At 60.2% G+C, this 26,895-nt stretch overlaps 6 protein-coding genes across 6 annotated transcripts; all 6 read left to right on the top strand.

Moving 5' to 3' along the window:
- Positions 1-1,112: 1,112 nt before the first annotated feature.
- On the top strand, positions 1,113-1,571 carry LSCM1_02891 (uncharacterized protein; the record flags this gene model as incomplete). The annotated part of the gene is made up of 1 exon (XM_067320454.1): positions 1,113-1,571. The coding sequence occupies one exon, from the start codon at positions 1,113-1,115 to the stop codon at positions 1,569-1,571; it is 459 nt and encodes a 152-aa protein (XP_067178766.1).
- A 1,009-nt stretch (positions 1,572-2,580) lies between these two features.
- On the top strand, positions 2,581-3,459 carry LSCM1_02890 (uncharacterized protein; the record flags this gene model as incomplete). Its single annotated transcript, XM_067320453.1, has 1 exon — positions 2,581-3,459. The coding sequence occupies one exon, from the start codon at positions 2,581-2,583 to the stop codon at positions 3,457-3,459; it is 879 nt and encodes a 292-aa protein (XP_067178765.1).
- A 2,038-nt stretch (positions 3,460-5,497) lies between these two features.
- LSCM1_02889 (uncharacterized protein) lies at positions 5,498-9,328 on the top strand (the record flags this gene model as incomplete). Its single annotated transcript, XM_067320452.1, has 1 exon — positions 5,498-9,328. One exon carries the CDS (start codon positions 5,498-5,500, stop codon positions 9,326-9,328), a length of 3,831 nt encoding a protein of 1,276 aa, XP_067178764.1.
- Positions 9,329-11,223: 1,895 nt separating this feature from the next.
- Positions 11,224-11,682, top strand: LSCM1_02888 (uncharacterized protein; the record flags this gene model as incomplete). Its single annotated transcript, XM_067320451.1, has 1 exon — positions 11,224-11,682. One exon carries the CDS (start codon positions 11,224-11,226, stop codon positions 11,680-11,682), a length of 459 nt encoding a protein of 152 aa, XP_067178763.1.
- Positions 11,683-16,651: 4,969 nt separating this feature from the next.
- LSCM1_02887 (uncharacterized protein) lies at positions 16,652-20,179 on the top strand (the record flags this gene model as incomplete). Its single annotated transcript, XM_067320450.1, has 1 exon — positions 16,652-20,179. The coding sequence occupies one exon, from the start codon at positions 16,652-16,654 to the stop codon at positions 20,177-20,179; it is 3,528 nt and encodes a 1,175-aa protein (XP_067178762.1).
- A 3,640-nt stretch (positions 20,180-23,819) lies between these two features.
- Positions 23,820-26,033, top strand: LSCM1_02886 (uncharacterized protein; the record flags this gene model as incomplete). The annotated part of the gene is made up of 1 exon (XM_067320449.1): positions 23,820-26,033. One exon carries the CDS (start codon positions 23,820-23,822, stop codon positions 26,031-26,033), a length of 2,214 nt encoding a protein of 737 aa, XP_067178761.1.
- Between the last annotated feature and the right edge of the window lie 862 nt (positions 26,034-26,895).

Here is a 26,895-nt window from a genome sequence, read left to right as displayed (position 1 = left end):
GTGTCGCTTGCCTTGACTTGCATGCGACTCTGTTTGTGGGTGTTTCGGCACTCCAGGCACTGAAGGGACAAAGAAAGTGTAACGGAGAGTGGAGTGGACCGGGCGAACAGTAAAAAAAGGCGCATGGCGGGTTGGCGGCATCCGTAGCGGTCTCCCACGCAAGGCTTACCGTACAACTGTGGCGTTGCCTTTGAATACTCGCTCGCCTGCGATTCCATTTCTTGCCGGCTTTGGTTTCAAAAGCGGCCTGGCGCGGTGCACCTGCTCGTGCCGCTCCTGTGATGGGCGGCGCGTCAGCGTGGCTGGAGCGCCTCTCACCCGAGCCTCACTCTGCCTGCCGGCCTGGGCAGCCTGCGCAGCGGTCGGGTGGGTGGGTAGAGTGCGAGGCAGGGGCGGTACTCCGATGACGGAGTCGGGGCACTGCTGTACCGCTCGCCTAGGGCTGCGGCGCGCCATGCGGCGAGGGCTGTGACGTGGCGGGGCGGCGGCGATGAGGGGGGAGAGGGGAGGGGGAGAGCTGCGTGGCGTCTGCCCCCTTCTTTCTGTTGCTCCTCGTGCAGCGATGAGGAACATGCTGTTTGGCGTCACTAAAGTGCCCATAAGACGAGCCGACGGACCGCGAGGAGCTTCAAGAGGCTGATGCTCCTCAGGAAACAAACAAAACGCTGCGCCGGTGAGAAACTACTCGCACGTGTGGCGCAGCTCTTTTGGGGCTCTCTGAACCTCATTTCCTCTGGAGGTGCGCGTCTCGGATTACCTTTATTCTACGCCGTGGCGGGGGAGGGGGTAGGCAGGTGTCTTCTTGTTGCGCTGCAGGTTCTTTGGTTGCCTCCTGCCGTGGACTGCCCGATCAGCCGCTGACAAACGTTTCTTTGACCCCAAACAACCTCTCTCTCCCTCTCTCGGCCCTCGCTGCTACAACACAAACGGCACGGGCGCTGCCCTCTGCACTCCCTTCGTCTGCTCCTCTTCTGTTTTGCGCGTCCCCCTCATCACGCACGCGGCGGTCTCCGCACGGATGTACTGAGGGTGCGCTGCCATACGTCTTGGATACAGTGCCTCGTTCAGCACACCACACACACACACACACAGACATAGCCGCCTTCCCGACAATGGCGTCCAACATCAGTGCGGAGCGCTACGAGCAGCTGAAGAAGGAGCGCACGTTCCACAAGTTCACGTTCCGTGGACTTGAGATCGACCCCCTGCTCGCGCTGAGCGAGGAGGAGTTCAAGGCGCTGGTGCACGCTCGTGCGCGCCGCCACATGAACCGCCACGCGGACCGCCGCCCGCCGGTGCTTCTGAAGCGGCTGCGCGAGGCGAAGAAGCACGTTAAGGTTGGCGAGAAGCCGAAGGCGGTGAAGACGCACCTGCGCGACGTTGTGATCACACCGGAGATGGTGGGGTCGGTGGTGGCGATCTACAACGGCCACCAGTTCAACGCTGTGGAGATTAAGGGCGAGATGATCGGCCACTACCTGGGCGAGTTCTCGATGAGCTACCGCCCAGTGCTGCACGGTCGCCCTGGTGTCGGCGCCACGCACTCCTCCCGCTTCATCCCGATTAAGTGAACAACGCACGATGTGCCCGCGCCATTGTGGCCTCACACAGGTGCGGCTGCTTTCTCGTACATCACCTGTCACCGCGAACGACATCGCACAACACCCACGTATTGGTAAAGCTGCACAGCCGACGGGTTGGGAATGGGGAGGCGCCCGGCATGCGGCGCAGCGCGTTCGGCTGCATCGCGGGTATTCTTCATTTTTGTCCTTTTACTTTTTACTTTTTTTTCTTCGGTGTCTCTGTGCATTCCCTTCATCGCATGCGCGAAGGAGCCGATCACACAAAGGGAAACGAACGACTGCCAGAGCGACTCCGGACAGCTCTGCACGCGTCCTCTGGTCCTCCCGCGCGGCACCGCACACGGAGGCGCAAACATGTTCAGGTGCCACGTGGTACGGGCGCAAGGGGCGGGGGTGAGCACTTCGAATGAAAAAGCACCCCCTTTCCCCCCTCCCCCGCAGCCTTGAGGGGGATGTCGCTGGTGCGGCTGAAAAGGGAATGACACGGGCGTATGTGTGTGTGTGTGTGCCCGTGACGTTCAGGGGCGAGGGTAGAAAAACGGGGCAGGAGGAAGAGGAATAGCGCTCTAAAGCACTACTACTTGCCGCGCAGGTCTTTTCAGTTTTCGCTGTGACCAATGTGCCTCTGCCTCATGATGGCTGGCGGGGGGAGTGAGGGAGACGGGCTTGACGTCGAGTCCGCATCGCATGTGTGCAGCTCATCTCTTGGCTTCACCGCGCATGCCCACTGCATTGCTCTTGTCGCATCTTCTCCCACCAACGTCGCCCCTGACGCTTTTTCTCCTTCGACAGTGACCGCTCACCGGAAGTGAGCGAATAACAGCGCGGCAACGCTACGCGAAGAGCCAAAAGAAAAGGTAAAACCAAAAAGCGAAGACGCCGCAGTGCCCTCCGGCACAAGTTGGTTTGATAAGGCATCGAGTGCGACACCTGTAACGGACAGCGGCAGAACCCCCCCCCCATACACCAGCGACCCCGACGTCACCGACAGACGGCGATGCCACCCAAAAACGCTAACAAGAAGAACCAGAAGGGGTCGAAGCAGCGCGACCACTTTGACGAAGCCGCCATCGACGCTCTTGTGAAGGCCATCGAGGGCAAGACGAAGAGGGGCACCACCAAGACGCAGCTAAAACAGAAGGAAGATAAGTCACGGTTGCGGGCGAATGGCAACAACGTTTTGCTGAGCGAGCAGATGCGTAGCGCACTGCTGGCGCAGATGCAGCAGTCTGCTGCGCAGGAGGAGCAGTACGTGAACGTGCCGGTGCCACTGACGGAGGAGCAGAAGGAGTGGCAGGAGATAGCGCCAAACAAGTACATTCGGTATGAGCAATTTGGCGGGAGTGACGAGGAGATGAACTTCATCGTCGATCTCTTCACCGCGGAGCTGACAGAGCCTTACAGCAGCTTCACGTACCAGTACTTCGTCTTTGGCTGGCCCGACCTCTGCATTACGGCGTTCGGCGTAGAGAGCGAGACGAGGCCTGAAAAAAACGTCGTCGGCAACAAGGTCGGCGCGGTAGTGTCGCGCGTGACGCGAAAGGGCGCTGGTATGCCGCTGCGCGGCTATGTGGCAATGTTTGCCGTGGTGCCGGCCTTCCGCGGCTACCGTCTCGGCAGTCGCCTCGTCTCGCTCACAGTCGAACTGATGCGCGAGAAGGGCTGCGACGAAGTCTACCTCGAGACGCCGACGTCGAACGTCCGCGCACTAGGCCTGTACTTGAACCTCGGCTTCGCCAAGACCAAGTTTCTACCGCGCTACTACCTTGATCACTCTGACGCCGTGCGTCTGAAGCTGTGGCTGAAGGATGCTGTGCCACAGTCCGGCCCCGAAGCCGCTGTCGCGTCCACAGCGAAGGCCGGAGCATGCCACTAAGAGGTCGCCTATGGTGACATCGGAAATGGTCTGTTGTGGAGGAAGGCGAGCGTTGAAAGGCAGAGGATGGGGGTGGGGGTGCTACCTCGACATCGTCTACTTCACAAGCTTTAATGTCGTATCGTCCTCCTTCCCCCCTTCCCCCCATTCAGACGCACAGGTGTTACGCTGGCGTGGCTGTTTGGTATTTTTTTTCACCGATGGCGTGTGCTTCAGCTTAACGCGCTCATTGTGTACGCGCCGGCGTGCCCACGCTCTCCACCCGTTTTTTTTAGTTCTTATCACTAAACACTCCCTCGCATGAGCGCCACGCCACAGCAGTGCGCGCAGCAACGTCGACACACACGCCGTTCTTCTTTTTCCTAGCGCAGGGACGCTCGGGGGGGCGTCTGCCCGTGGGCTTATCTTTGTAGTGTGACGGGCGCTTGCGCACGCAGTCTTCGGTGAGGCTACTTCACAGACACGGCCCTTTTGTTCGCTTTTCTCTTCCTCCTCGGCCTTTAACTGGTCTCGCTGTGCTGCCTGCCAGTCGTCTTCGACGCGCACATACGCTAAGCGATGCCTTGACTCAGCAGATTCTGTCGCAGAGGGGGGCGGGGGCAGCCATTGTGCGTGGTGGGCCCCTTTCCATCTCCTTCTCCCCCTCTCCCCCTGTTTTGCGGTGTGGGGTCGCTTGGGGGGGATGAGTGAGAAAAGGGGGCGTGGGGGGAGGGGGCGGACGAAGCTGCCGAAATGGATGTAGGGGAAGGGACAAGGGTGCCATGGCAGTGAGCCTGGTAAGGCCATCAGGGACTCCTCTTACGCAGGCCGCCTTGACACAGGCAGAGGCGTCTTGCCATCATGCACTCTGCTGTGCGGCGTTATGACGGTAGCGGCCATGGTGCCACGAATCCGTCCGGGGGGGGGAGGCGGGACGGGGCAGAGAGCCGCGGATGGCGCCTTTTGCGCTTTCCCTCCTCTCCCCGTGTTGCTCTTCTTGCGGGCCAGCACCACCACCATCTCTTCTCTTCCCTTCACCCCACAACCTCATCGGTCCACACTCATCCTTGCTCGTACTCTCCCCAGGCTTGCTGCTATGGACATCATCCTCTCGCCTTTCCCAGGGTTGCCATGGGAGGGAGGGGGGGCGGGGGAGTGTACGTAAGTGTGCGCCGCATGTGATATCGATGCGGAGAGGGGGGGCCATCGCAACGACAATGATTCATGAACGGCACGTAAACGAGGAGAGCACGCAAATACGAAGGCATCGAGCACGCTCCATGCTGAGTGTATGCTCTTCGTGGGTGAGCTGCGCTTGGCGTTAGTGTTGCGCATCCGCACAATCGGCGTCGGTGGTGGCGGGGGAGGGGAGGGGGGAGTCCACTGAAGGTGGACCCCTCCTCGTCCTCTTTCCTGCACTGGATGCTGTGTGTGTGTGTGCGGGCCTTCGTTGGCGCCGAACCTGTGGCGGCGCAACGATATGACGAGCAGAGATGTTTCCCCTTTCTCTTCGTCCACCCCCGCCTTCGCCTTTTTCAAGAGACGGAACAGCGCTGCAAAGGACACCGGCTTCGTCGGAAGGAGGCCGCGCTGCGTCATGTGTTTGGGATGCCTCTCGCTCCCCCTCCCGGCTTCCACTTTCTCCGCCCCCCCTTCTTTACCCACATTTTGCGGTCGCTGTGTGCGGGTGAAAAGGGAACCGTCACCCCTTTCCCTCGAGTGGGCAGACGCACATCAGCACGCTTCCACACAGAAGTACACCGTCGCCTCTTGTTGCTCGTTTATCGTCTGCCTATCTGTGTGTCTGTGTGGGTGTGTATGTCTGTGGACGGCTCTCTTGTCTTCGTTTTTTTTCTCACCCTCGCTCACCCACATGCGCTGACACACACATACACACACTCCTCTACGCGCAGACGCTCTCCGTCTCGTTGCCAAGTCAGAAGGGGGGCCCGCACAGATCTTATCCACCTCCATGTGTGCGACACTTCCTGCCTGATCTCACCCCTCTTTGCCGGCATCTTTGCGCCGACCGCTCCATCTCGTGCACGCTGCGCTGAAGATGCACTCGCGCTCTTCTCCGCAGGCCCTCCCGGTAGTGTGCCGACAGCAGCCACCGTCCTTGTGCCATTCGTACATGTCCCCCACCTCCTTGGCAGAAAGGGCACGGTGCAGTACAGCACCACCCACAGAGGAGGTGGCCGGATCTGGTGGCAGCTCTCCCCGAGCCACTGGACCGCAGCTGTACGGGCAACCGTGGAACACGCCGGCGACGCTGCATTCCCTCGCTGCTTCCCTGACGTGCCAATCCAGCGGGGCTGTCGCTGAGCGCATCGACAAGCGTAAGACTACAGCAGCCCGCCTCATTGCGTCTCCGTCGCATTCGCCGTCGTGCACAACAACCGCGAAACGCGGGACTAGCGCCGTCGCCGAAGAAGTGCTGCCTACAGTCTCCAAGGTGCGAGCCACCTCCTCTTCGCAGCACCCGATCAGCGGCACACCCGCACTGCTACCGGAGTCCACGCGGCCCACAGCCGCCTTGCGGGCTGAACGCCTTGGCGAGCTAGAAGACTTCCTTGAGCGGCGCGGTGGGCGACGCGCTTCGATGGAAGATCGCTACAAGGCCTGTAAGAAGGCGCTCTCTCTCCTGTCCGTCGTGTACCCCCCGCTAAGCAACGTGGCGAGGTGGATGCACCGCTACATCGAGGACTTAGCCGCTTCCCTGCGCAGTGCCGCCACGGAGAAAGCAGAAGCCTTGCGGGAGCAGCAGAAGGTGGTGTACGCGGAGTTCGAGAAGTTCTTCGAAGGAAAGATACGCGAGCTCATGCTGGCGAGGCAGCAAGCGGAAGCAGTGGCGAAGGCAGAGCACGACGCCGCCTTTGCCCTGCGAGAGGAGAGGGACGCAGAGTTGATGGCGGTCAAAGAGGAGCTGCTGCAGCGAATGAACCGTTGCGAGAGGACGGAGGATCAGTTCCGCGACTTCCGTCACCTCATCGCATCTGTGTATCAGATGAATCAGAAACTGAACCTCCGCATCGAGCAGCTGGAGGACGTGCTTGCGCTTCACAACATGGACGTGCCTCCAGCGAGCTCGGAGGTATGTCTCCACATGCCGTCCAATGAGCACCGGCCTTTTCTGCCAGGGACCTCGAGGGCCGACGGCGGCGACCGAGGCGGCAGCGCGCGGAGGAGCGGGCACAACAGGCCCTACAACCTCCCAGTGCAGTTCATGGCCGCTGCCAAGCAGGAACTGGTGAAGTCCCGCCTTAAACTGCAGGAGGAGCTGCTGCACTCGGCCTTCGACGACCACTCTGCCTATCGCATGCGCGTTACCGGGCTGACACAGCAGAACCTCGACCTTACGTTCAAAGTTTCGGAGCTGGAGCAGAAGGTGGAGGAATTGTACACCTACATTCACGAGAAGCGATTTGCCCGGCAGGTGGATGAGCAGGGCAACGATGGTGCTGTCATGACGCCGCGGCCGCGCGGGGTGCCGCTAGCGCTGCACAGCGAGCTCGGCATTGAGCTCCGCCACTCCACCGCCAGAATCCTGTCTGAACTCTCCACCGTGGCGATCAACATAAAGCATCAGCTTAATACCGCTATCCTGCGCGCGCGTCAGCTGCACACGCTGTCCGCGTGGCTCGACGAAGGGAGTGAGAAGTTAGGCAGCGGTGGGGGGATAACCGGCATGCTAGAACGCGTATCAGAGACGGCAGTCATCCCCGTCTTCCCTGTCTCTTCCTGGCCATTGATTCCGCACTTCCTGCGCACGAACATCTCCCCCAACGTGACCAACTACTTCTGGACGGAGACCCAGACCGCGTGCATCCTCTATACCTTTTTTAAGGCCTATAGGGCGATCCGCCGCCGCGCCCGCTTTGTGCGAGATAGCAAGATGCTCGCCCCCCGCCTCCATCAGCTGTTCGAACACCGTGAAGTGCTGCTGACGCAGCTGGACGCGCGGAAAGAGGATGCGGCCGCAGCAGAGGAAAACGTGCCATTCGGCTACGTCGTCACACAGTTCGTCCGTGACGTGCTCGCCAACCTGTCGCCGCAGAACATGCAGGCACAGCTGCCGCTTGTGTTGCCCGGCACGGTTGCCCTTCGCTTACCCACTGCCGCCACCACACCGTCTCAAGACAGCTCATTCCTCCACGACGGCGGCGGCACGGCGGCATACAGTCCTGCATCAAAACGGAGCTCGCGATCCGACGAGCGAGCCGCGGTGAAGGACTGTCCGTGGACAGAGCCTACGCCTATTGTAGAGCTTGAGTTGGCGCGCTTCAGCTATAATCTGTGGTACAGCGCGGTGCGCTACCAGCCGGCGCAGCCGCTCTGCGAGCTGTTTCTTAAGTTTGTCGATGGCCAGATGCCCATTGACACGTTCGACTTGATGGAGAGGGTGCTCGGTCGGCTGCGGCGGTGCATCGAGCGTCTGGACGGTGATAGCACGCGCCGCTTTCCATACGCGCGACTGGTGAAAGGGATGGTGCGGTCTGTCGCTGACATGGACGCCAAAACCGGGCTGCGCGCCGTCCAGGCTGTGGCGCAGACCTTTGAGGCGAACCACATGCCGCTTTACGGTGGTCTCGTTGGCCCCGTGGCGGTCTTCGCGGATGAGACCTACTGCATGCGGGAGACACTCACTGTCTCTTTCGAGAAGGAGGTGACGCGAGGCGCGAATAGCTGCATGGCCGACAGCACGTCTGCTACCGCTCGCGAACAGCAGGCGATACGCACACGGCTGCCGTTCTCCATCATCACACGCGAGGTGCCGTTGCCAACCTCCTTCACGGCTTCCTCGCCGCCGTCGATGCTTCCACCGCTAGGCGCCAGCTGCATCGTGCGCTTCAGCCGCCTCCTTGTCTACGACACGCTGGAAACCCTGTACAACCGCATCGAAGCCACGCTGTGCCCGCTGGTCGAGGAAAGCGAGGTGGTGCTCGGCCTCTACCTGCTTCCACTTCCTCGTGCAAAGGTTGCCCTAGCGGCGCTCGACGACATGGCTCACCTCGAGAGCATTCACGCGGCCCTCGTCGGATGGACGGATACGGGCGAAGGCAAGGGTCTTTCGAAGGCCATGATGGGTCGAAAGTCGGTGGCTGCGTCCGCAAGTTCTGAGCTCACGGCCGAGACGACCGACCTGCTCAACGTCAAGGGCTTGACGCACGCCTACGTCAACCTCCTTCAGTCGCGCAAGATGACCCTCGAAGATAAGCGCACAGAGGAGCGGCAGGTCACGACCCGCATGGTGGACAAAGCGGTGCAGGGGCTGCCGCATTTCAAGACGTCGACTCACTTCCCCTTCCGGAGCAAAAATGTGCAGTGGTCAGACGAGACGAGAGAGTCGGCTAACGACGATGGATTCGTGAAAGCGGACGCACCCGAGCACGACAACGCGGCCCTCACTGCTGCTGCCACTGTCACGGGCTCTGACCCCAGCGCCGCTAAGAAGCGCGCCACGAAGGATGGGATGCCGCAGATGACGCAGAGGATGGCGGCAGCACGCCACGCCGGCTCCGTTTCGGAGAACGGCAGCAGCGGAAACCCCAAAGCCAAGGCGCAACCACCTCTGCGCGCCGTGCGCCGTAGCAACAAAAGGACCGCTAAGGCACGCTTGGTCCCCGGAGAAGATGGCTTGCGTAGCTCGGCGGAGGGCGAAGATGCCCTTCGCAGCAGAACTGCCGAGGCGCTGCTGGCTGCGTCTGATGAAGGCGACCTGGTGGAGTGGTACAGCCTACGTTACGCGCTGCGCCGCACCCTGCCATCCCTTCCATGGCAAATCTTTCAGCCGGACGAGCACGAGCAGGGGCAGGCGACAGAGACAGCCGCGCCACAGAGCCCCACATTGCCGGTGCTCTCAGCGTATGAGGAAGAGGCACCAACCTAACGCTTTCACGTGGGCAGTGGGCCCCGGCGCTTCTCGTCTCGATGGTGTCTCCTTCTCTTTTCTCCTGCGGCGTGTATCGCTGACGTAACGCGCAGACGCACCCATGACGGCGTTCCGGCGGTGAGACGCGATGACAGCCGATGTAAAAATCCTCTGGCCGCTGTAAAACTGCGACCGCGTCAGCGTCCCATCCTTTTTTTTCTCAGACACCCGCTACTATTTTCGAACTTCCACCCCCAAGCCCCCCTGCTGTGACGGGGCCAGGGAAGGGGGGGCGCACCCCAGTGCTTCGCCGCATCTCAGGGGCGTGGCTCGAGTACACCTTCCTCCCTCTCGATCCTTTGTCAATGCCGCACCACCGCTCTGGTGGCGACAGGGCCACGTGCACGCAGCGTGGGGAAGATCAGAACGGCTTCGTGGCTACGCGTGCCGGTGGCGAGGTCGCTGGGGGTGGGGCGTTGTGTCGGGGCAGCCTGGCGCGGTGCACCTGCTCGTGCCGCTCCTGTGATGGGCGGCGCGTCAGCGTGGCTGGAGCGCCTCTCACCCGAGCCTCACTCTGCCTGCCGGCCTGGGCAGCCTGCGCAGCGGTCGGGTGGGTGGGTGGGTAGAGTGCGAGGCAGGGGCGGTACTCCGATGACGGAGTCGGGGCACTGCTGTACCGCTCGCCTAGGGCTGCGGCGCGCCATGCGGCGAGGGCTGTGACGTGGCGGGGCGGCGGCGATGAGGGGGGAGAGGGGAGGGGGAGAGCTGCGTGGCGCTCGGCTCGTGTGTCTGCGTGTGTGTGTGTGCGCTGCGTAATGTGTATGGTATATGTAGGCGAGTGGCAGGTGGGGCCGCAGGAAAACTCACACACACACATACACACAGACAGACATACGGACAGGCACCGATACGTTTTTTTATTCTATTATTTTTTCGTTGAGTGTGCGGTGCGCCCGTCACTCCTTTTCCTTTTGTTTTGGGTTCAATTGCACACTTTTCTGTCCTGTCGCTGCTCCTGTTCGCCTTCTCTCCGTTTCTTCTCCGCTCTTTGGACGCATCGTTAGCGCTCATTTTGATGGTTGGCAGCTGCTTGGTTCACTCTCGATGTAAGCTCATCAGATCGCCGGGACTCCACGCGCATTGAGGTGTGTCTGTGTGTCGTGAAGGTGCCTTGAGGCACCGTCAGCGAGGGATGGGGTAAGTGAGGACGATGTGAATCGGCTCCCACCCACCTGAAAGGATCTCTCGGGTGCATTGGTCCATCCTCTGTACGTGGCTGAGCACAGAGAAGCCCACTTGCAGACACTCGCATAGTCGGGTGATTCTTCTACGCCCATCGCATAGCTTTACGTAATGGGCAGTGGAAACGGTGAAGTCAGTTGTAGACGCCAGGTGACATGTGAAGTGGCGCGACTCGTCAGCTGTGCTCTCTGAATATTTCCATCGAGGAATTCATGCCGGTACCTCAGCACCTGCTGAGTGAGATGATGACTTGTTCCTCGTGCTGAGGTTCCTCAGCTACCTCCCTCCCTGTCCGCCTGCCTCCTACGTCACCGCTATCTCCTCGAGCCTTGCCAGCCAACCACGCAAGGCGCGACGGCGGCGACAAAGAGAGGCGTGTCCCGCTGTGCGATGATGGTGCGTTTCTTCTTTTCGTGCTGCCCCTCATCTCTCTCTGTCCTTCTTTTTCTCTCTCTCATTCGCTCCCTTGAGTGGATTGCTGTCGCGCCACCACGACTGACGGCCACCTTCCCATCCCCCTCTCTCCTCCACCTTTCCCCCACGCGCGCATACGACGGCGACTCCCATACGAATACCTCGTTGTCTGCGCCTCTCTCACTGGGCTGCACGTGGCTGCCTCTCATCCGTCTATGCTCTTACTCCCTCCAAGTCATCAATCCACCTTCCCGACAATGGCGTCCAACATCAGTGCGGAGCGCTACGAGCAGCTGAAGAAGGAGCGCACGTTCCACAAGTTCACGTTCCGTGGACTTGAGATCGACCCCCTGCTCGCGCTGAGCGAGGAGGAGTTCAAGGCGCTGGTGCACGCTCGTGCGCGCCGCCACATGAACCGCCACGCGGACCGCCGCCCGCCGGTGCTTCTGAAGCGGCTGCGCGAGGCGAAGAAGCACGTTAAGGTTGGCGAGAAGCCGAAGGCGGTGAAGACGCACCTGCGCGACGTTGTGATCACACCGGAGATGGTGGGGTCGGTGGTGGCGATCTACAACGGCCACCAGTTCAACGCTGTGGAGATTAAGGGCGAGATGATCGGCCACTACCTGGGCGAGTTCTCGATGAGCTACCGCCCAGTGCTGCACGGTCGCCCTGGTGTCGGCGCCACGCACTCCTCCCGCTTCATCCCGATTAAGTGAGCACAGTTCGCAATTTTTTTTTCTGCGCTTGTGCTTCGCTCGCCACAGGAGGCGGTGGTAGTGAAAGGATGGCAGACGTGGCGAGAACGCTGGGAAAGGTGAGCGTGCGACGAGGGGTTGCCGTTCGCTCACCCTCTTTGCCTGCGACACACACACACACGCGCCATGCGCAGTGCCGTACGTGAGCGATGACGAGAGTTTCTCTTCTCTCTTTTGACGGCTCGTGCCGTCAACTCTTTTTTTTTCGTTCGCTCTTTTACATTTCTCCGTTTTGTTTCGCCTCTCTGATTGCGATTCGCTGAACCTAAAAAAAAGAAAAAACATACGGAAGCGACAGCACCAACAACGACAAAATGCCGTTCGCCGGCAGCCGCAGTGTACATCCCGTCGACGGATGGCAGTGCAGGACTGCCCTTTGAAGCCGGCAGTGGACCGGCGATGCCATTGCGTAGCGCCTTCTGTCCAACATGTGCTCTGCCTCTCCGCACTGCGGGAAGAAAACGCCCATGGAAGGACACGTTGCCATGCACACCGGCGCTCGTTGCTGCCGACGACCGCAGGGCGAGGTCGGGGCTAAAATGATGCGCTGGCTCACTGTGGTCTGGTGTGGATTTCGCCGTGCGCACCTCGCACGCTGCCGAGAGAGGGGCGCTGCTCAGTGAAAATCCTTACCCTCGCCACTCTAGCCAACTGCGAAGGCCGTCGTTCCGGACGACGGAGGCTTGGGGCGGGGGGAGAAAGAGAAGAAAAAAGGCACGCCGTGACAGAGCCGCTGGCTTTGTCCTCTCCAAGAAGGCAGCAGTGGAGTCTGTCTGTCCACCTGCGCTTATTCTTCCATTCCCTCCCCGCTTTCTCATTGTTGCCTTTCGGCCCGTCGCTCGCTCTTTCTGGCTTTCGTTTTGCGCTGTATTGGTGCGCGCGTTGGTGAATGCGGCTTATTGCCTCCATGTGCGCCTCTTCCCCCCCTCCACACACTCACACAACGCTCTCGCGTTCGTACCTGCTGCGCTTTTGATGTGGCGATGACGCGCGCTCATGACGGCGCCGGCACGGGTGTGGCTGCGTGGTTGTTATGCGTGTGTGCGTGTGTGTGGGTGCGGACCCACACCCCTTTTCTCTGAGTCTTCTTTTTGTTCGTAAGGATTCTCGCTTGGAGGAGAGCGACTCGGCAGGGTGCGCTCCAGCCATGCCGCAGAACTTCGTAAACCGGTAAAGGGATCGACCCGCACACAGGCGAATGAAACGCAACAGTGAGCCTGCACAACAGTAGGCGCACATTCATACACACGCGCCAGCGCCCACCAAAATCTGTGGTTGTGCCCCCCTACCTCCCCTCTTCCTCGCCCTTTCTCTCTCCCCTGAAGGCAATCTCTGCAACCTCAGACGCAGCCGCAGGGGCAGCACACACTGCACGTGGCAGCGGGGGCCTCTACACCGCCGCCAAACCAAAACGAGGTGAAAAGAGGGGTTCTGGTCAAACGTTCTGTGAAAGAGAAGCGGGCGCAGAGGGGTTCACCTGAGCCTAGAGCGCGCTGGGTACATTGGTTGACACTGTACTCGTCAACTCGACGGGGAACGCGGCAGCACACGCTCAGTAGACGTGACGCCTCCATCGCTCGTGCTGCGGCTGCTGTTCTTCCTCCTCTTGACTTCTCTGCTCCGCTCTCCGTTGCCGAGCGCCGGCTCATCCGACCGTCGCTGGAACTTCCTTATCGGCCGACTCGAACCCACCGGTGAGGGTGCTCGACCCGCGGCGCCAGCACAACAGCGCTTGCCTCCACCTCAGCGAGCGAGCGCCTCTCTGCACTGCGCCCGCGTTTCCTCATGATCAACGCGACTGGCAGGCCGAGGGCAAACGCCGACACGAAGGCGGCGCCCTCCAACGGCAACCCGTTTCTCAACTTTGAAGCGGCCATCAGCGCCTCCTATGCGAGGTTGCTGGTGGAGGAGGTAAAGGAGCTTCAGATGCTCCTGCGCCTCTATACAAAGCTCCGACTCCAGCAAGAGAACGAACGACACGAACGATCGGTGCCCACTACATCGGCCTCGCCGGAGGCCACGACCATACCCAGCATCCATCGGTGGGACCTCTGAGCGACCGCACACACAGAATTACCGACTGATGATGAGCCCTTTAACGAGCACAAGGAAACATCTGCAGTTAGCCACTCATTACCGTGCGCCACGCATGCGCCACCGCTCGATCAAGAGTGCTCCACCACAGCCGCAACTGCTGCAAGACCGACAGCCGCCAGCTCTGCGTTCCTGCAAAAGGACTTGCGGTGCCTGCCGGGCACAGCATTCCCACGAAGACGACTTGCAAAAATTGGCCACCAAACAGATCTGGCAACTGCCAGTGTTCCTGAAAAAGTAAGCACACACACCCATACCGACAAGAATGTCCATAGTACACCACTTCAATACGCACATACAAACGCGACAGGTGTCGCAGCACACGTGTATACATCCTCCATAAGCGCACTATTACAACCTAATGTAACACATACAAGTTCATATAGTACCGACTTCACGCAGCTCGCGGAGGACCGCGCAGCGGACATGGCACGGGCGTTCGCGAGCACGGAGGACCGCGACCGCGACGCGATTGTCGCTGCAGAGGCGGGCGGGCGCGCCGCGCACGAGCGCGCTGCTGTCGCGTCAGAGGAGTCTGCGGCGCGCGCCGGCACCACTGCCGAGGAGGCAGCGGGCCTTGCGCAGCTCGCGAAGGAGAGGTGCGGGGATAATCTTTGTGTGCCTGAGAACAGGGGTTGCAGTGTCTGGGGATCACGGGAGGCTGCCGAAAGAGGGTTCTCCGTTGGTGACGATGGAGGCATGGCCACTGCGGGAGTATGTGGTCGGTTGCGCCGGAAGCTTTTCACGGAGGAGGAGGATGAGCGGACGCTTCTGATGCTGCGAGAACAGCAGCAGCACGTGAGGATGTGCAAGCGCTTCTCGGCGTGCACGGCCGCGGCTGTTTTACTTCCTTGGAATCCAACGACTCTTGAGCGGTCTGCTGTCACGAGTAACCATGCCGCGGTGCGTTTGCCGTTGCGTGATGGGAAAGAGAGCATGTGCCTGACGAAGGACGATCTATTGCGATGGGTTAGGTGGAATCGCTAAAGATGTCGTGGATCGAGGCAACAGGCTGATGGCGAAGGGGGAGGTTCTGTGCGAAGCCTGGCAGAAAGCGTTGAGGCACTCTTTTTCTTAGTATCCGATGGGCCGGTTCCAGGCTCAAACAGGTGAAGGCGGTTGGGGAATAGTGTAACGGTCTCCGAAGAACGGAGAAGGGTGGCGTGCTGGTGAGAGAGAAAGGTGTTTATGCCGTTGCCGAGCTGCCGTGTGTGGGCGGAAGGGGCGCTGACGCGCTGTTCAAAGTTTGCCTACTTGACATCAGGAGGAGGTGAGTTAAGGAGGGAGAGGGCAAACGGAAAGGCGTGTTTTTTTTTTCATGGAGGTTAGGAGACGTGAGCTTTCACGGCTTTTTCCTGCCACTGTCTCAGTACGTAGCTCTGCGGAGTAGTGAGTGTGATCTATCTGAGACACTGGGGCGGTGGAAGTGGGGGAAAGGGGAGGAGCCACGGCGAAAAAATGCGTTGACAGAGTAGTAACCGAGGGCGATGTGGGCCACGGCGTGTGAGGCGTAGCATGGCATATGGCCCCTCTCCCTCCCGAGCCGCTTTCACCCTTCTCTTCGTTTTTTTTCGGGTGTTGCGCAGGCGCCACCATTGTCTTTGTCGCCACATCTCTTCTCTGCGCCTGTCCTCTTCACCGTAGCATATCCTTTTCCTTTTTTGTGTGTGTGTGCCGCCTTCCGGTCATATCGCGCGCTTACCGATATCCGCTCCCCGCTTGTGCCACACACACGTACGCATGGCGTCGCATGTGCGACGCCATATATGTGAAGTTGTATTGTGCCGCCCACCAATTCGACGCCTGGGACGCGGGGTTGTATTCGCCTGACCGTCCTCTCGTTGCTGCTTCCTCTCGCCCTCCTCTCACTATTCCCGCTGTCCTTTGCACGAGCGCGTTCTCTGAGAGGGTGCGTGATTTCGTGGCGCCTTCTCTACGCTGTGTCCATGTGTGGGAGGGCCCTGTGGCCTTTGAGATGTTGCCGTCCATCATCGCTGACGGAAGGCTCGACAATGCATTTTGATGGACCGATTCACACAAAGGCAATTCTTGAGGGGACTCGAACGTGCCTTTGCCACAGGTGAGGTCTCGCGGTGAGGGGATGTGCTGTTGGGGGGAGGGGAGGTGGTCTGCCGTGCGTGCGTCTCCCTCAGACCTCTCCTTTCCATCGCCATCATGGGCGAGTCGTGCTCTTTGTCCGCCGGCTGTCTCTCTCTCTCATCCGCCCCTCTCTGCCGCGGGCGGTGCTCACGCAGAGGGTTTCGCATTGCCTCTTCGCCTGTTTGCGGGCCGTACCGCTGCGTGTTGGACCATACGCATCAGAGGAGCCTCGCACCTCACCTTTCGCCTCTCTTCCTCGAAACGTGTGAGGACGCCGTGGATGACTGCCGCTGCCCCCCCTCACTCCCCCTGGGCGCGCGTGCACGCCTCCTCGTTCATGTTCAACGCTGCCCTCCGCTCCTGCCCTTTTGCTGCACGTCACACCTCATGGCACTTCTCTCTCTCTATCCCGGCTCTCTTGCGGCTCCAAAGATTGGCCACCCTTCACCTCTTTTTGTTCTGCTCTACCAGTGAGCGGTCGCGGCCGCCGTCACTCCTCTCGCGCTGCCTTGCTATTGCTGGAGGTGTGCCGCAGTCCCCTTCTTTTGCCGTATCTCCCTGTTAACGTTGCTGCACTTGGGTGTTGCACAGCAGTGCTCATCGTTGCGCTTTCTGCTGCGGAAAAAAAACGACGAAGAGGAGGAGGAAGGGCGCAGGTCAGCGTTCCCGGAGCTTCTCGATCCCTTAGCTTTCCACGCCTCCTTTCTCCCCTCGTCGTTAGTGTCATCATCGAAGGATGCGTCAGAGCAAGATGCAGGCTTTCCGTGCGGGCTCAACGAGTGGAAAATGGGCTGGGCTGGCGGGAGCAGCCGTAGCATTTCTGCTCCTGGTGCTTCAAGCGAGAGGCGCTGCAGCACGCCCGTGCACCTCCTCGGACATCATGCACTTCTTCTCACCCTGTAATAAGCTTACCGGCAAGCTGACGGTCCTGTCTTACCTCAATACGGAGGCTGACTGCGACCTTGGGGATCTGGTTGTGCCGCCCCCACGCTCGACTGCCTGCTACAACTGCTCGGATGGTCAGCAGCTGGACCCCATGACGCTTGAATGCGTTGCATGTCCAGCAGGCACCTATTCCTCGTACATGACACGTTACGATAGCTTCGACCCCCTGCCAGAGGGGGTGTCGACCTTCTGCAACCCAGAGCCTTGTGAGTTTTGGAGCCCTGTCGAGGAGACGTACGGGACGGTGATCTCCTCCGGCTTGCAGCCGACAGAGGGCCGTCCCGTCACTCCGTGGGGTACAGTGGATGAGTCCGTTCAGTCCACGCTGGACTTCGCGGTGCTTGTCACGGAAAGCAGCGGTTCGCTCGAGTTCGACTACTCTGTCTCGTCGGAGGAGTACTATGACGGACTCGTGCTGCGCCTGAACTTCTCTGTGGTGCGGAACTCGAACAGGGAGGTTGGGAAGTACCGCTTTTTTGCCACCGGCGTCCACCGGGACTGGTACCACGCCGCCATCGAGCTACCGCATGGTCTCACCCAAATCCAGTTTGAGTACCTGAAGGACAGCAGCGGTCCACCCTACGGCGAAGAGCTCATCGGCGTGAATGATCGGGCCCTGCTGCGCAACATTGTCGTCAAAGGCACGCACAAGACGGTGGCGGAGGTGCAGTGCACCGGCTGTCCACCCGGTCACTGGACAGCGCCGCACAGCGGTGATGGTGGGGCATTCCAGTGTGTGCGCTGTCCCCGCAACACGTATCGCTCGGCGAATGATTCGCAATGCACCCAGTGCCCACCAGGTACCTCATCGCCAGAGGGCGCAACAAGCTGCGCTCGGATGCGCTCGTGCACGGCGAGCGACTACATCGCACAGTACGGCAGCTGCCAAAGCGATGGGAGGCGCGTTCGTAACTGGGCCAAGTACCCCGGCGTGAACTGTATGGAAGAGGCGGGCAGCAGGCCGTCGTCGTCCAGGGTTGAGTGTGCGGCATGTCTGCCAGGCATGCGGCACGAGGGTGGCCGAGCTTCGGGCGCGTGCGTTGGTTGTGCTGCTGGCGAGTACCTCTCTGGCAATCGTTGCCGAGTGTGCCCAACAGGGACGGCCGCCATACCACGTTTGATTTACCGTGGTGGCTTCGACGCCCTTGGGGGGAATTTGAGTGCGCTGTCGGGGACATCGATGTCGTACCAGCACTGTGCTGGCGCTGAGAGCACCTGCCAGACGAAAGACGGGGTAGGCTTTGAGCTGGTAGGACTGCTGTATGCGGACGAGGACAACACGGTGATTGGCATCCGGCAGCAGCACTTTACCAACTCGACCTACTCACGAGCCACCTTCAACTACACCTTCAGAGCCGAGGAAGACGGCTGGGTGAACCTGACCTTCGCGTACGTCGACAACGACGGGAATTACATGGAGAGTCTGGATTGGCGAACGACTATGAACGTGCGCCTTGTCGTGGACGGCGAGGTCGACTACCCCGTTGGGGCATTCGCAACCCGGCCAGGGAAAGTCGGCGCAAAGTTTTTCTCCCTCGCGGTACCGTACTACGTCGAGACGGCGCTTCCGGAGACCGACAGTGACTCGAAGTCGCGAGGTCTGCGGCACCGCTTCAGCTGGATAGTGGAGGAACTGGCCTACACCTCGAGTCCAATATCCGTTGTGATCGTGGCGCTGGAGGTGTTTGGCGATGTATCTGGCGGGGTTCAAAGTTGTCAGCCCTGCCGAGCTGGGTACAGTTGCGCTGCCCGCGCGTCAAAGATGTCCCCATGCGCGCCTGGCACGGTGCAGCGCGCCAAGGGCGCACAGCAGTGTACCGTATGCGGCAGCAACACCTACTCCCCCGGTTACGGGTTCACCACCTGCCTTTCGTGTCCCAGCAATACCGTCGCGAACGATGACCACACAGGCTGCAGCTCGGCTTGTGTGTTCAAAAGGAACGGCGTGTTGTACAATTTTAGCGAACTGCGCGGTGCTGTCTTGAACGCGACACGGAGTTACATACACACTGCAAACTCGTCTCTGGCGAATATGACGGTCGAGGAGGCCGATGAGGCGGATATTACTCGCTTTTACTTTTCTCCGTGCGACCCGCTCCCCGTAGCGGATGCGCGGACCACCTCCAGCAGCGCCGCTGCCGTCTCCCCAGTTACGCGCGATCGCTTGTGCGTGCCGTCGAAGCGCACCCGCAACAGCTCCTTGAGCGCGTACTTGTGTCAGCGCACCTCAGCGACGAACGGGTACCATTTCGGCGACGCTGTTACCCACCTTGAGGCCGGCTTGCATTTCTTTATGGTTACCCAGATGGGCAGTCCACTCACGCTCAACCCCGTCCTGAACAGCCAAATGAACACGGAACGGGCACTCCGCGAGGCGTACATTGAGCTGCAGTGCAGCACCAAACCCGATGAGCCGCGGATTGGCACTCTCCAGTTCATTGGTGAGTCCAATGAGGAGACGATCCTCCGCTGGCGTTCTGCCTACGCGTGCCCGATCTGCACCAACGAGAGCTACGAAAAGGTGGAAACGACTTGCGATGACCCCACCGCAAGGACTCGGCGAGTGTACTACACTTTGCGCCCACGCAGTTTCGGTTGTGTAGGTGGCTATGTACCGCCGGACCCTGTCATTATAGACTGCACGGAGTGTACTCGCGACTCGTACACGGTGCGTTGGCTGGAGTGCAACGAATCGACAAAAACACAAGAGGGGGTCTACGTGCTTATACCAGAGCGCTCAAACTGCACGCCGAGCTCCACTCCACTGCCTCCTGTGAAGCCGCGTGCGTGCCAGCCCTCGAGCGCTGGCAGACGTAGGTCTGCCGCTGCGGTGGCTGTGCTCCTCTTGATTCTCGGAGCCCTGCTAGCCGTTATGTCAGTGATGGCTGTGAACTACCGTCGTATGCGGGAGCTTGTCGCCCGCGCGGCACGCGGAGAGGGAGCGGAGCTGGACGCCTACGGTGGAATGTTGGATGACACGGACGGCCAAGACGCAGAGGATGAGGCTCCAGAAGCGTCCCCGCCAGCCAACGACCGTGCGACAGCGCCGGTGCAGCAACTCTGGGGTGTGGTGGTGGGCATGGGTCAGCACATTCGTGACGCTGTCTCGCCCAATGACGGCAGTGGAGGCGGCCAAGCCGCAGCCGATGTGTCCGCCGACGCTCAAAACAACTGGAATGGATATAACTTCCTTGGTGCTTCTGACGGCGGCAGCAGCGAGGGCGGTGGCGGCAGTGGCAGTGCCCAGAATGGCGAGCGAGGTCATACGCTCTTCACCCTCGCCGCTGACGACGATGACCTCTTACCCGGCCCTCGGTAGACCTCATCAGGCACTGCGCTGCCCTTCGTTCATCTCTGACGCTCATCCTCAAGCCCTCAGGTACGGGCTGCCCTCCCTCCTCGCCCCTTTTTTCCTGTCTGTCTGTGTATGGCTCTTCTTCTTTCCGTTCAGTGTCGCTTCTTTTTTTTTCTTTTTGTAATATGTGTGTGTCTCTTCAGGTCGTTTTTCTTCCCCTTTGTATCGAGTTTAACCCTTCGGGGACAGTCGCCGTGCCTCCGTCTCAGCGGAGGGGAGTGTGTGTGTGCCTGCCGCAACACCCTCGGTCTCTTCTACCCATCGCTCTCGCTCTGGACTACCTGTGTGTCCGCGTCCGTTGGCGTCCCCAAGCACGTCGGCAGTGGTGCGAACCGACGTGTCTGTCCTCTTCCCTCCTCTCCATCCTCGTTCCATCAAGTACCCCGTAAAAGAAGCCCACAAAACGAAGCCCGCATGGCAGCGTGGAAGCCTCGCTGATTCGCGTCATCGTTGCTTGCTCTCACCGTACAGTCGATGGCGGCTGGACTGCCACTCTTCTTTTCGTTTGTGCTGTGCTGGGATACAGGAGCTTCGCGTGGTCTTTTTTTTTCTTAGTGGTGCTCGGTAGCCACTGCTGACGGGGCCAGGGAAGGGGGGGCGCACCCCAGTGCTTCGCCGCATCTCAGGGGCGTGGCTCGAGTACACCTTCCTCCCTCTCGATCCTTTGTCGATGCCGCACCACCGCTCTGGTGGCGACAGGGCCACGTGCACGCAGCGTGGGGAAGATCAGAACGGCTTCGTGGCTACGCGTGCCGGTGGCGAGGTCGCTGGGGGTGGGGCGTTGTGTCGGGGCAGCCTGGCGCGGTGCACCTGCTCGTGCCGCTCCTGTGATGGGCGGCGCGTCAGCGTGGCTGGAGCGCCTCTCACCCGAGCCTCACTCTGCCTGCCGGCCTGGGCAGCCTGCGCAGCGGTCGGGTGGGTGGGTGGGTAGAGTGCGAGGCAGGGGCGGTACTCCGATGACGGAGTCGGGGCACTGCTGTACCGCTCGCCTAGGGCTGCGGCGCGCCATGCGGCGAGGGCTGTGACGTGGCGGGGCGGCGGCGATGAGGGGGGAGAGGGGAGGGGGAGAGCTGCGTGGCGCTCGGCTCGTGTGTCTGCGTGTGTGTGCTGTAAGGCGAAACGGAGACGTTGAGGAGCGCCATGAACGCTTTAAGTGGTCGACGTTGGTTAGTGAAGATGCATGACCACTGGCCATTCTGCCTCCCCTCACCCTTCCTGCGGCTGTCCTTTCCACCTCTGAAGTGATCGTCGAAATCGGCAAGGTTACGCTGCCACGGGCGTCTTTCTCAGGAATAAATGTGCTTCTGCATGAATTTGCATAATCCCTCTACTGTGTCGTCTGTCTCTATTACGTGGCCCGCCAACTCGTTGGACCGGCCCCCTCTTCCCGCTTCCTCTCTTTCTTCCCTTCTCCCCCACCCGCTCTCTCTGTGTAGCTTATACATATATATGTGGAAAGGGAGGGGGTAGGGGGGAAGGGAAGAAAGAGAGGAAGCGGGAGAAGTACGTTTGCGGGGATATAGATTACGATGGCTCTTGCTTGCATGTTTGGTGAATAACTAAATAAGGTCCCCCCTCCCCATACCCCTCTCGCTACCTCCCTCCACTCCTTATGGATGTACGCACGCAACGGTGAAAGGTGCGCGGAGAATGGGTGGCCGAGGGCTCGTGCTGTTTTGTCTTTTGCCCTGGGGCTGTCGAACCAAAAAACTCTCTCTCTATATATGTGTGTGTGTGCGTGAGCGTTGTGCTCGGGAGAAAGGGGGCGAGGAGGTGAACCATGGACATCGCAGAACGCAGCGGACAGGGGCGAGCGCAGTGTGGCGTCCATCTTCCTTCCTTCCTCCCTTTTTACGCTACCCCTTACCCTCTTGGCGGAGCGAACAAGATACGGGGAGGTTGCTTTTTTTTTTTTTGCTGCTTGTTTCTCACTGGCTCCTTTTTCGCTTGCCGATTTTTTTTCGTTGCCCTGAATATTGCTCTCCCCCTCTCTCTATCGCACGCTGTATTTGTGCGTGCGTCTGTGTGTGTGTGTGCGTGGAGAAATTCATTCGGTAAGTTTGTTCTTACCTCTTTTTCTTCCTCTTGCGTCGTTGAGTGAATGGCAGCCGCTTGTGGCCTCTTGTCTTCGTGGTGGTGAAGGCGTCGACTGCTGCTTCGGGGGCGTCTTTATCCCTTCTCAAGTGCTCCTCACGTCACCGCGTCACTCTTCTTTTTTTTGTTTACGTCACTGAAGTTCTGTCTTGTTGAGTGTCTTCCGCCAGGTCCGTTGGCGTTTTCCCCTCTTTTTCTCTTTTTACCGGCTCTACCGTGTGGCTTAGACACCCCCACCCCCCTTATTGTGTCATCGTTTCCACGTACGTTGTCGGTGCCCGATTTTCGTTGAGAGGGCGTTGCGATGGGGTCGCCCCCTCCCCCCGAGAAATCCACACGAGCGACGCTCTCATCTTTGGAATGTGCCGTTGACACTCTCGCTGCAAATGCGGCCCAACACAAGACGGGGGATGATGAAATGCCCCATAACGTGCGCCGCCGGCGGTGTGACCGTTTTCAGGTTCATCTTACATTCGTGGTGCGATGCCTCGCCCGTCTCGTCTACTGGCTGCAGCTCAACTGGTGGAAGGATAAGAGATCGAAGGGCGTGCTGCGAAGGAGAGGAAGGCAGCTAGTCGAACGAGAAGTGACGAGGCGGAGAAGGCGGATGCGTCACTGGAGCAAATCGTTACGCGATGCGTGGCTATCAGGTGTAGCGTGGGTTATTTGCTGGCCTCCCCCCTCTCTCTGCCTCGGTCTCTGCTCCCCCTCCCCAAGCGGCCAAGGTGTTAGCCGCAGTCGAACGAAGAGGAAAGAAGCGGCGGCGGGGTGGGGGAGCGAGGGCTTGCGGTATTCTGTAGGGAAGGCAGCAACTGGACAAGGGTAGAGGAACTCCTCTATGGTACGCGTTGAGACGAATAAATGCAGGCAGGCGATATGAACGAAGCATGCACGCGTGTATTGATCCAGAGGGCGCTTTCTGTGTGTGTGTGTGTGCGTTATGAGCTTGATTGTACTCGACGTGAGCGTGACGTCTCTATTCGCGGAGGAAGCAACGCCGCGTCGCCGTTTGCACGCTGCACGTCATCGGGACGTAAACGGGAAGAAGACGGCCCCTTACCCTTAAGGGTTTCGTCATGCACGTGGCGTGTGTGCGCGCCCTCTGCCGCATCCGCTTATCCTGTGCCGCTTCCTGGTAGCTCTTGTCGCCTCCCCGATGTCTGCAGCTCCTCTTCTCTTCTCGGTCACCTTCACCTCTCTCTGCGCTCCCCACCCCACCCCACTTGCCCTGTGCACGGGGTTTCCAAGGCCTCGCAGCATGCACGCGGTGTGTGTTTCTTTGACCTCTCTCTCCTCTGCTCCCTTCAAGGATTCGATTACTGCGTACACAGCTCTTCGCTCCGGCGGCCTTGGGTGCATGCATGCGTCGATATCTGCACGCCGTGAAACACACGCAGACGTCTGCTCTTTCTCTTTCGTTCGCTGCCGCGCGAATCGCAATAAATAAAGAGAGGGAAACTTCATAGAGGAAGTTGGTCTGCAACTTTCTGGGGCGTTACGCACCTCAGCGATGCCGGCGTCGACCGGACTCACAGTGGCGGAGCAGGTGGCTGCGCTGCCACCGCTCTCGCAGCTCCTGTGTATCCCTTCATCAGAATTGGCGACTCCAAAGAGCAAGGGCACACAGAAAGCGCGTGCCCGGCGGATGCCGTATGGCGCCGGTGTTACTGGCTCCACGCAGGCCTCGTCGACGAAGATCCGGCCTGCGTGCGCCCCTCAGCAGCCGTCATCACGGCTGCCAGCAGTCGCACCACTGGCGCCGACGTCACTTGCGACCACTGCAGACGTGGATGCGCCGAGGTCGTTATCGGAAGCGAACGAGGAGCGTGAGGTGCCAACCACGCCGTCGACGCCGCTGTTAGCTGGGAATGCCGGCGGCTTGCGCGAGTGGCGTCGTGTCAAGCAATCACTGCAACTACCCTTGATGTACCGCGCGGAGGAGGACGTTCATCTCTCGCTACGCCTGCTGCGCTCCCTCCCCTTCTTTGCACCGCTGCAAGAAGATGACTTGCTGACATTGGCAGAGACAATGCAAGTGATCGAGGTGCCAGGGACTGGTACTGTGCTCTTGCGCAAGCCCGCCGCTGATGATGCGGGCTGCATCTCAAGCAGCGCGGCGGCTCTCGCTCTTCCTCCAGCAGCAGTGCCTTCCCATGCGCCGCCCCCGCCGTCGCTGTCGACGGAGACGTTGCACGCTCCCCAGCTGCTGGAGGAAGAGGAGCCCGACTCGTCGCAGCAAGTTAGGACTATTCCTGCGGCGCACCTGTTCAGTTTATTCAAGGAGCAGATCCGCCGAGGTGAGCCGCCGTCTCTGCCACCGGAATGCACACAGCGAGGCGTCAGCGACGATGTTGACAATGCGCTGGCTCCCATGACGTTGAGCGATGCGGCTCGGGCTGCTGCACAGCGCTCCCCGCCACAGTCGGTGGCGGGGGCAGCAAGACAGCTGACTACTGGCAACATCACCTCGCCTCTTTTCTCTCGCAGAAAGCATACGCGCAACGACGATAGCGACGGAGCTTTCGTTATGGTGCTCCTGAGGGGGCATTGCCACCTTACGTGGCCGCGTGAGCGCGGCCCCATGGAGGACGCATCGGCGACGTCCCTGTGGCACAGGTACCAGCTTCAGGCAGGAGATGCCATGGGGTACGCTTTGATATGGGAAGCTTTGCCGCCTGCCACCGAGTACGTGACATCAGAGGCAAGTATGCTGCTGATTGTCAGCTCTGAGGGGCGAATGGCCGAGGTGGCGGCGCGCCTGCGGCGCGTCCTCCGCCGCGCCAATGAGGCGCTGCTTCGCGAGCAGCGGCGATTTCTGGCGGAGGATCTGCGTCTCTGCCTATTTGGACCTGACGAGGCCGCCGCAGAGACGTCATACGCCCCCAACACGTATGCGGGCGGGGAAGCAAGCGACCAAGGGCCATCGAACCCCATGCCTGTGGCGGAGCCAGAGACTATTTCGGCTGTGCCGGAGCCTGTGGCGCCCTCTATCGCGTCCCTTCTGGAGATAGCGGCGCGGCACCTGATCCCCATTCGCGTTCCCTCGCAGGCGGTCCTCCTTCGCGAAGGGCTCGTCCCACTGAAGGAGTGTGCGATTTATTTCCTTGTTGACGGCGGTCTCACTGTTGTTCGCCGTATCTGGACTCAGGACCAGCAGCGCCTCTTGTCGGACCGTGCACAGCTCGTGCGCGTGTTGACGCCGGCCACTGGCGTATGCCCCCCTCTGACGCATCTGCCGGCGACAGACAGCATGGAGGTGGCGCAGCTCAGGCCTGGTGACTACTGTGGCGATCTCGCCTACCTCGACGCGGACCCCGACCATGTAGCCTCTATCGATGCGGAATGGACGGCCGCGTACTGGCAGAGTACATTGGCCCAGCCAACGGCTCCTCCCCAGCACGGCGGCGATCGCACTGGCGCGCACCCACAGTTTACTCAGGAGGTTGCCCGTTGTGCCTCTGACGATGATCACCGTTCTATCTTCCGACGCCACAGAGCCACCGTGGTGGCCAAGCAAGCCTCCTCGCTGTACGTGCTGCTTCCACCTGCCGCGGACCAGGCACTGGTCGGGTTGGTGCTGCAGCGCATGCGGGATCGCGTCGAGCGCGATTACGTTGGTTACCAACAAGCATTTGCCGAGTACGAAAAGGTGCACAGGTGGGCTGTCTATAAGGAGCGCGTCCTGTACGAGGTTTCACAGAAGGCGCCGCTGAACTTTCGTTAGCGGCCGCGTTAGAGGAATCAAAAAAGGGAAGACAAGAGAAGGTCCGTACACACACACACACACACGGTTGACAAGGGACCTGGGCGCGTGTTCCCCGCCCTCTACTTCCTTTGGCGCGATGCCATTGTAGCCAGTGTGCGCACACGAACCCCACCCTCTAAGGACGAATGCATGCCGGTGCCAGTCTGCGTCTTGCGGTCACAGACTTTCTGGCCCGTGCAGGTGTACGCTGTTGGAATCGACAGCAGTCGTGAATACCGATGTCTGACCCTTTCGTTTCCTCTGATTCCTCGTCTTATCTACACTGAGCACCCGCAACGGGTATGCGCAATACACTTTCTGTGCCGCGCGGAACGTCTACAGGTTGCTCGCGCTCTCTCTCTGCTACTGTGCTGCTGTCGTTGCCGTGCTTGTCTGCCTGTGTGTCTCCGCTTGTGATACCTCGCTACGTAATGGGGGAGGTGTATGCCGAGTTGTCCGATCGGTTTCGTGTCAGCTTTGCATTACCTTTTCCCTTCGATGCTCGCCTGTCACCCGTGACGGAGCCTCTCACGCCCTCTCTTACGCTCTGTATGTATATATCTGTGTACGACAGTACAGAAGCTCCACCGTCTCACGCCTACTCACCCCGACCGCCCTCTTACCGTAATTTTGTTGTGGCTGCTGATGGACGCACCTATAGCAATAGTGGTAAGGGTAGGAGACGCACGCACTCGCGTTCGCCCGGCTGGGCGAGTAGCGACCCACGTGCCGTCTTCGTCTTGACCTCTTCCACGTCGCCTAGCGAGACTTATACCGAATGCCCCTCTCACCACACCCCTGTCGTGCTCCCCTTCTCTCGCCTTCGCTACGCATGATGTAT

Source organism: Leishmania martiniquensis, chromosome 22 (assembly GCF_017916325.1).
Source record: "Leishmania martiniquensis isolate LSCM1 chromosome 22, whole genome shotgun sequence".
Classification (NCBI taxonomy): Eukaryota; Euglenozoa; class Kinetoplastea; order Trypanosomatida; family Trypanosomatidae; genus Leishmania; species Leishmania martiniquensis.
The sequence above is the reverse complement of the archived record's forward strand: the minus strand, read 5'-3'. Positions and strand labels throughout refer to the sequence as shown.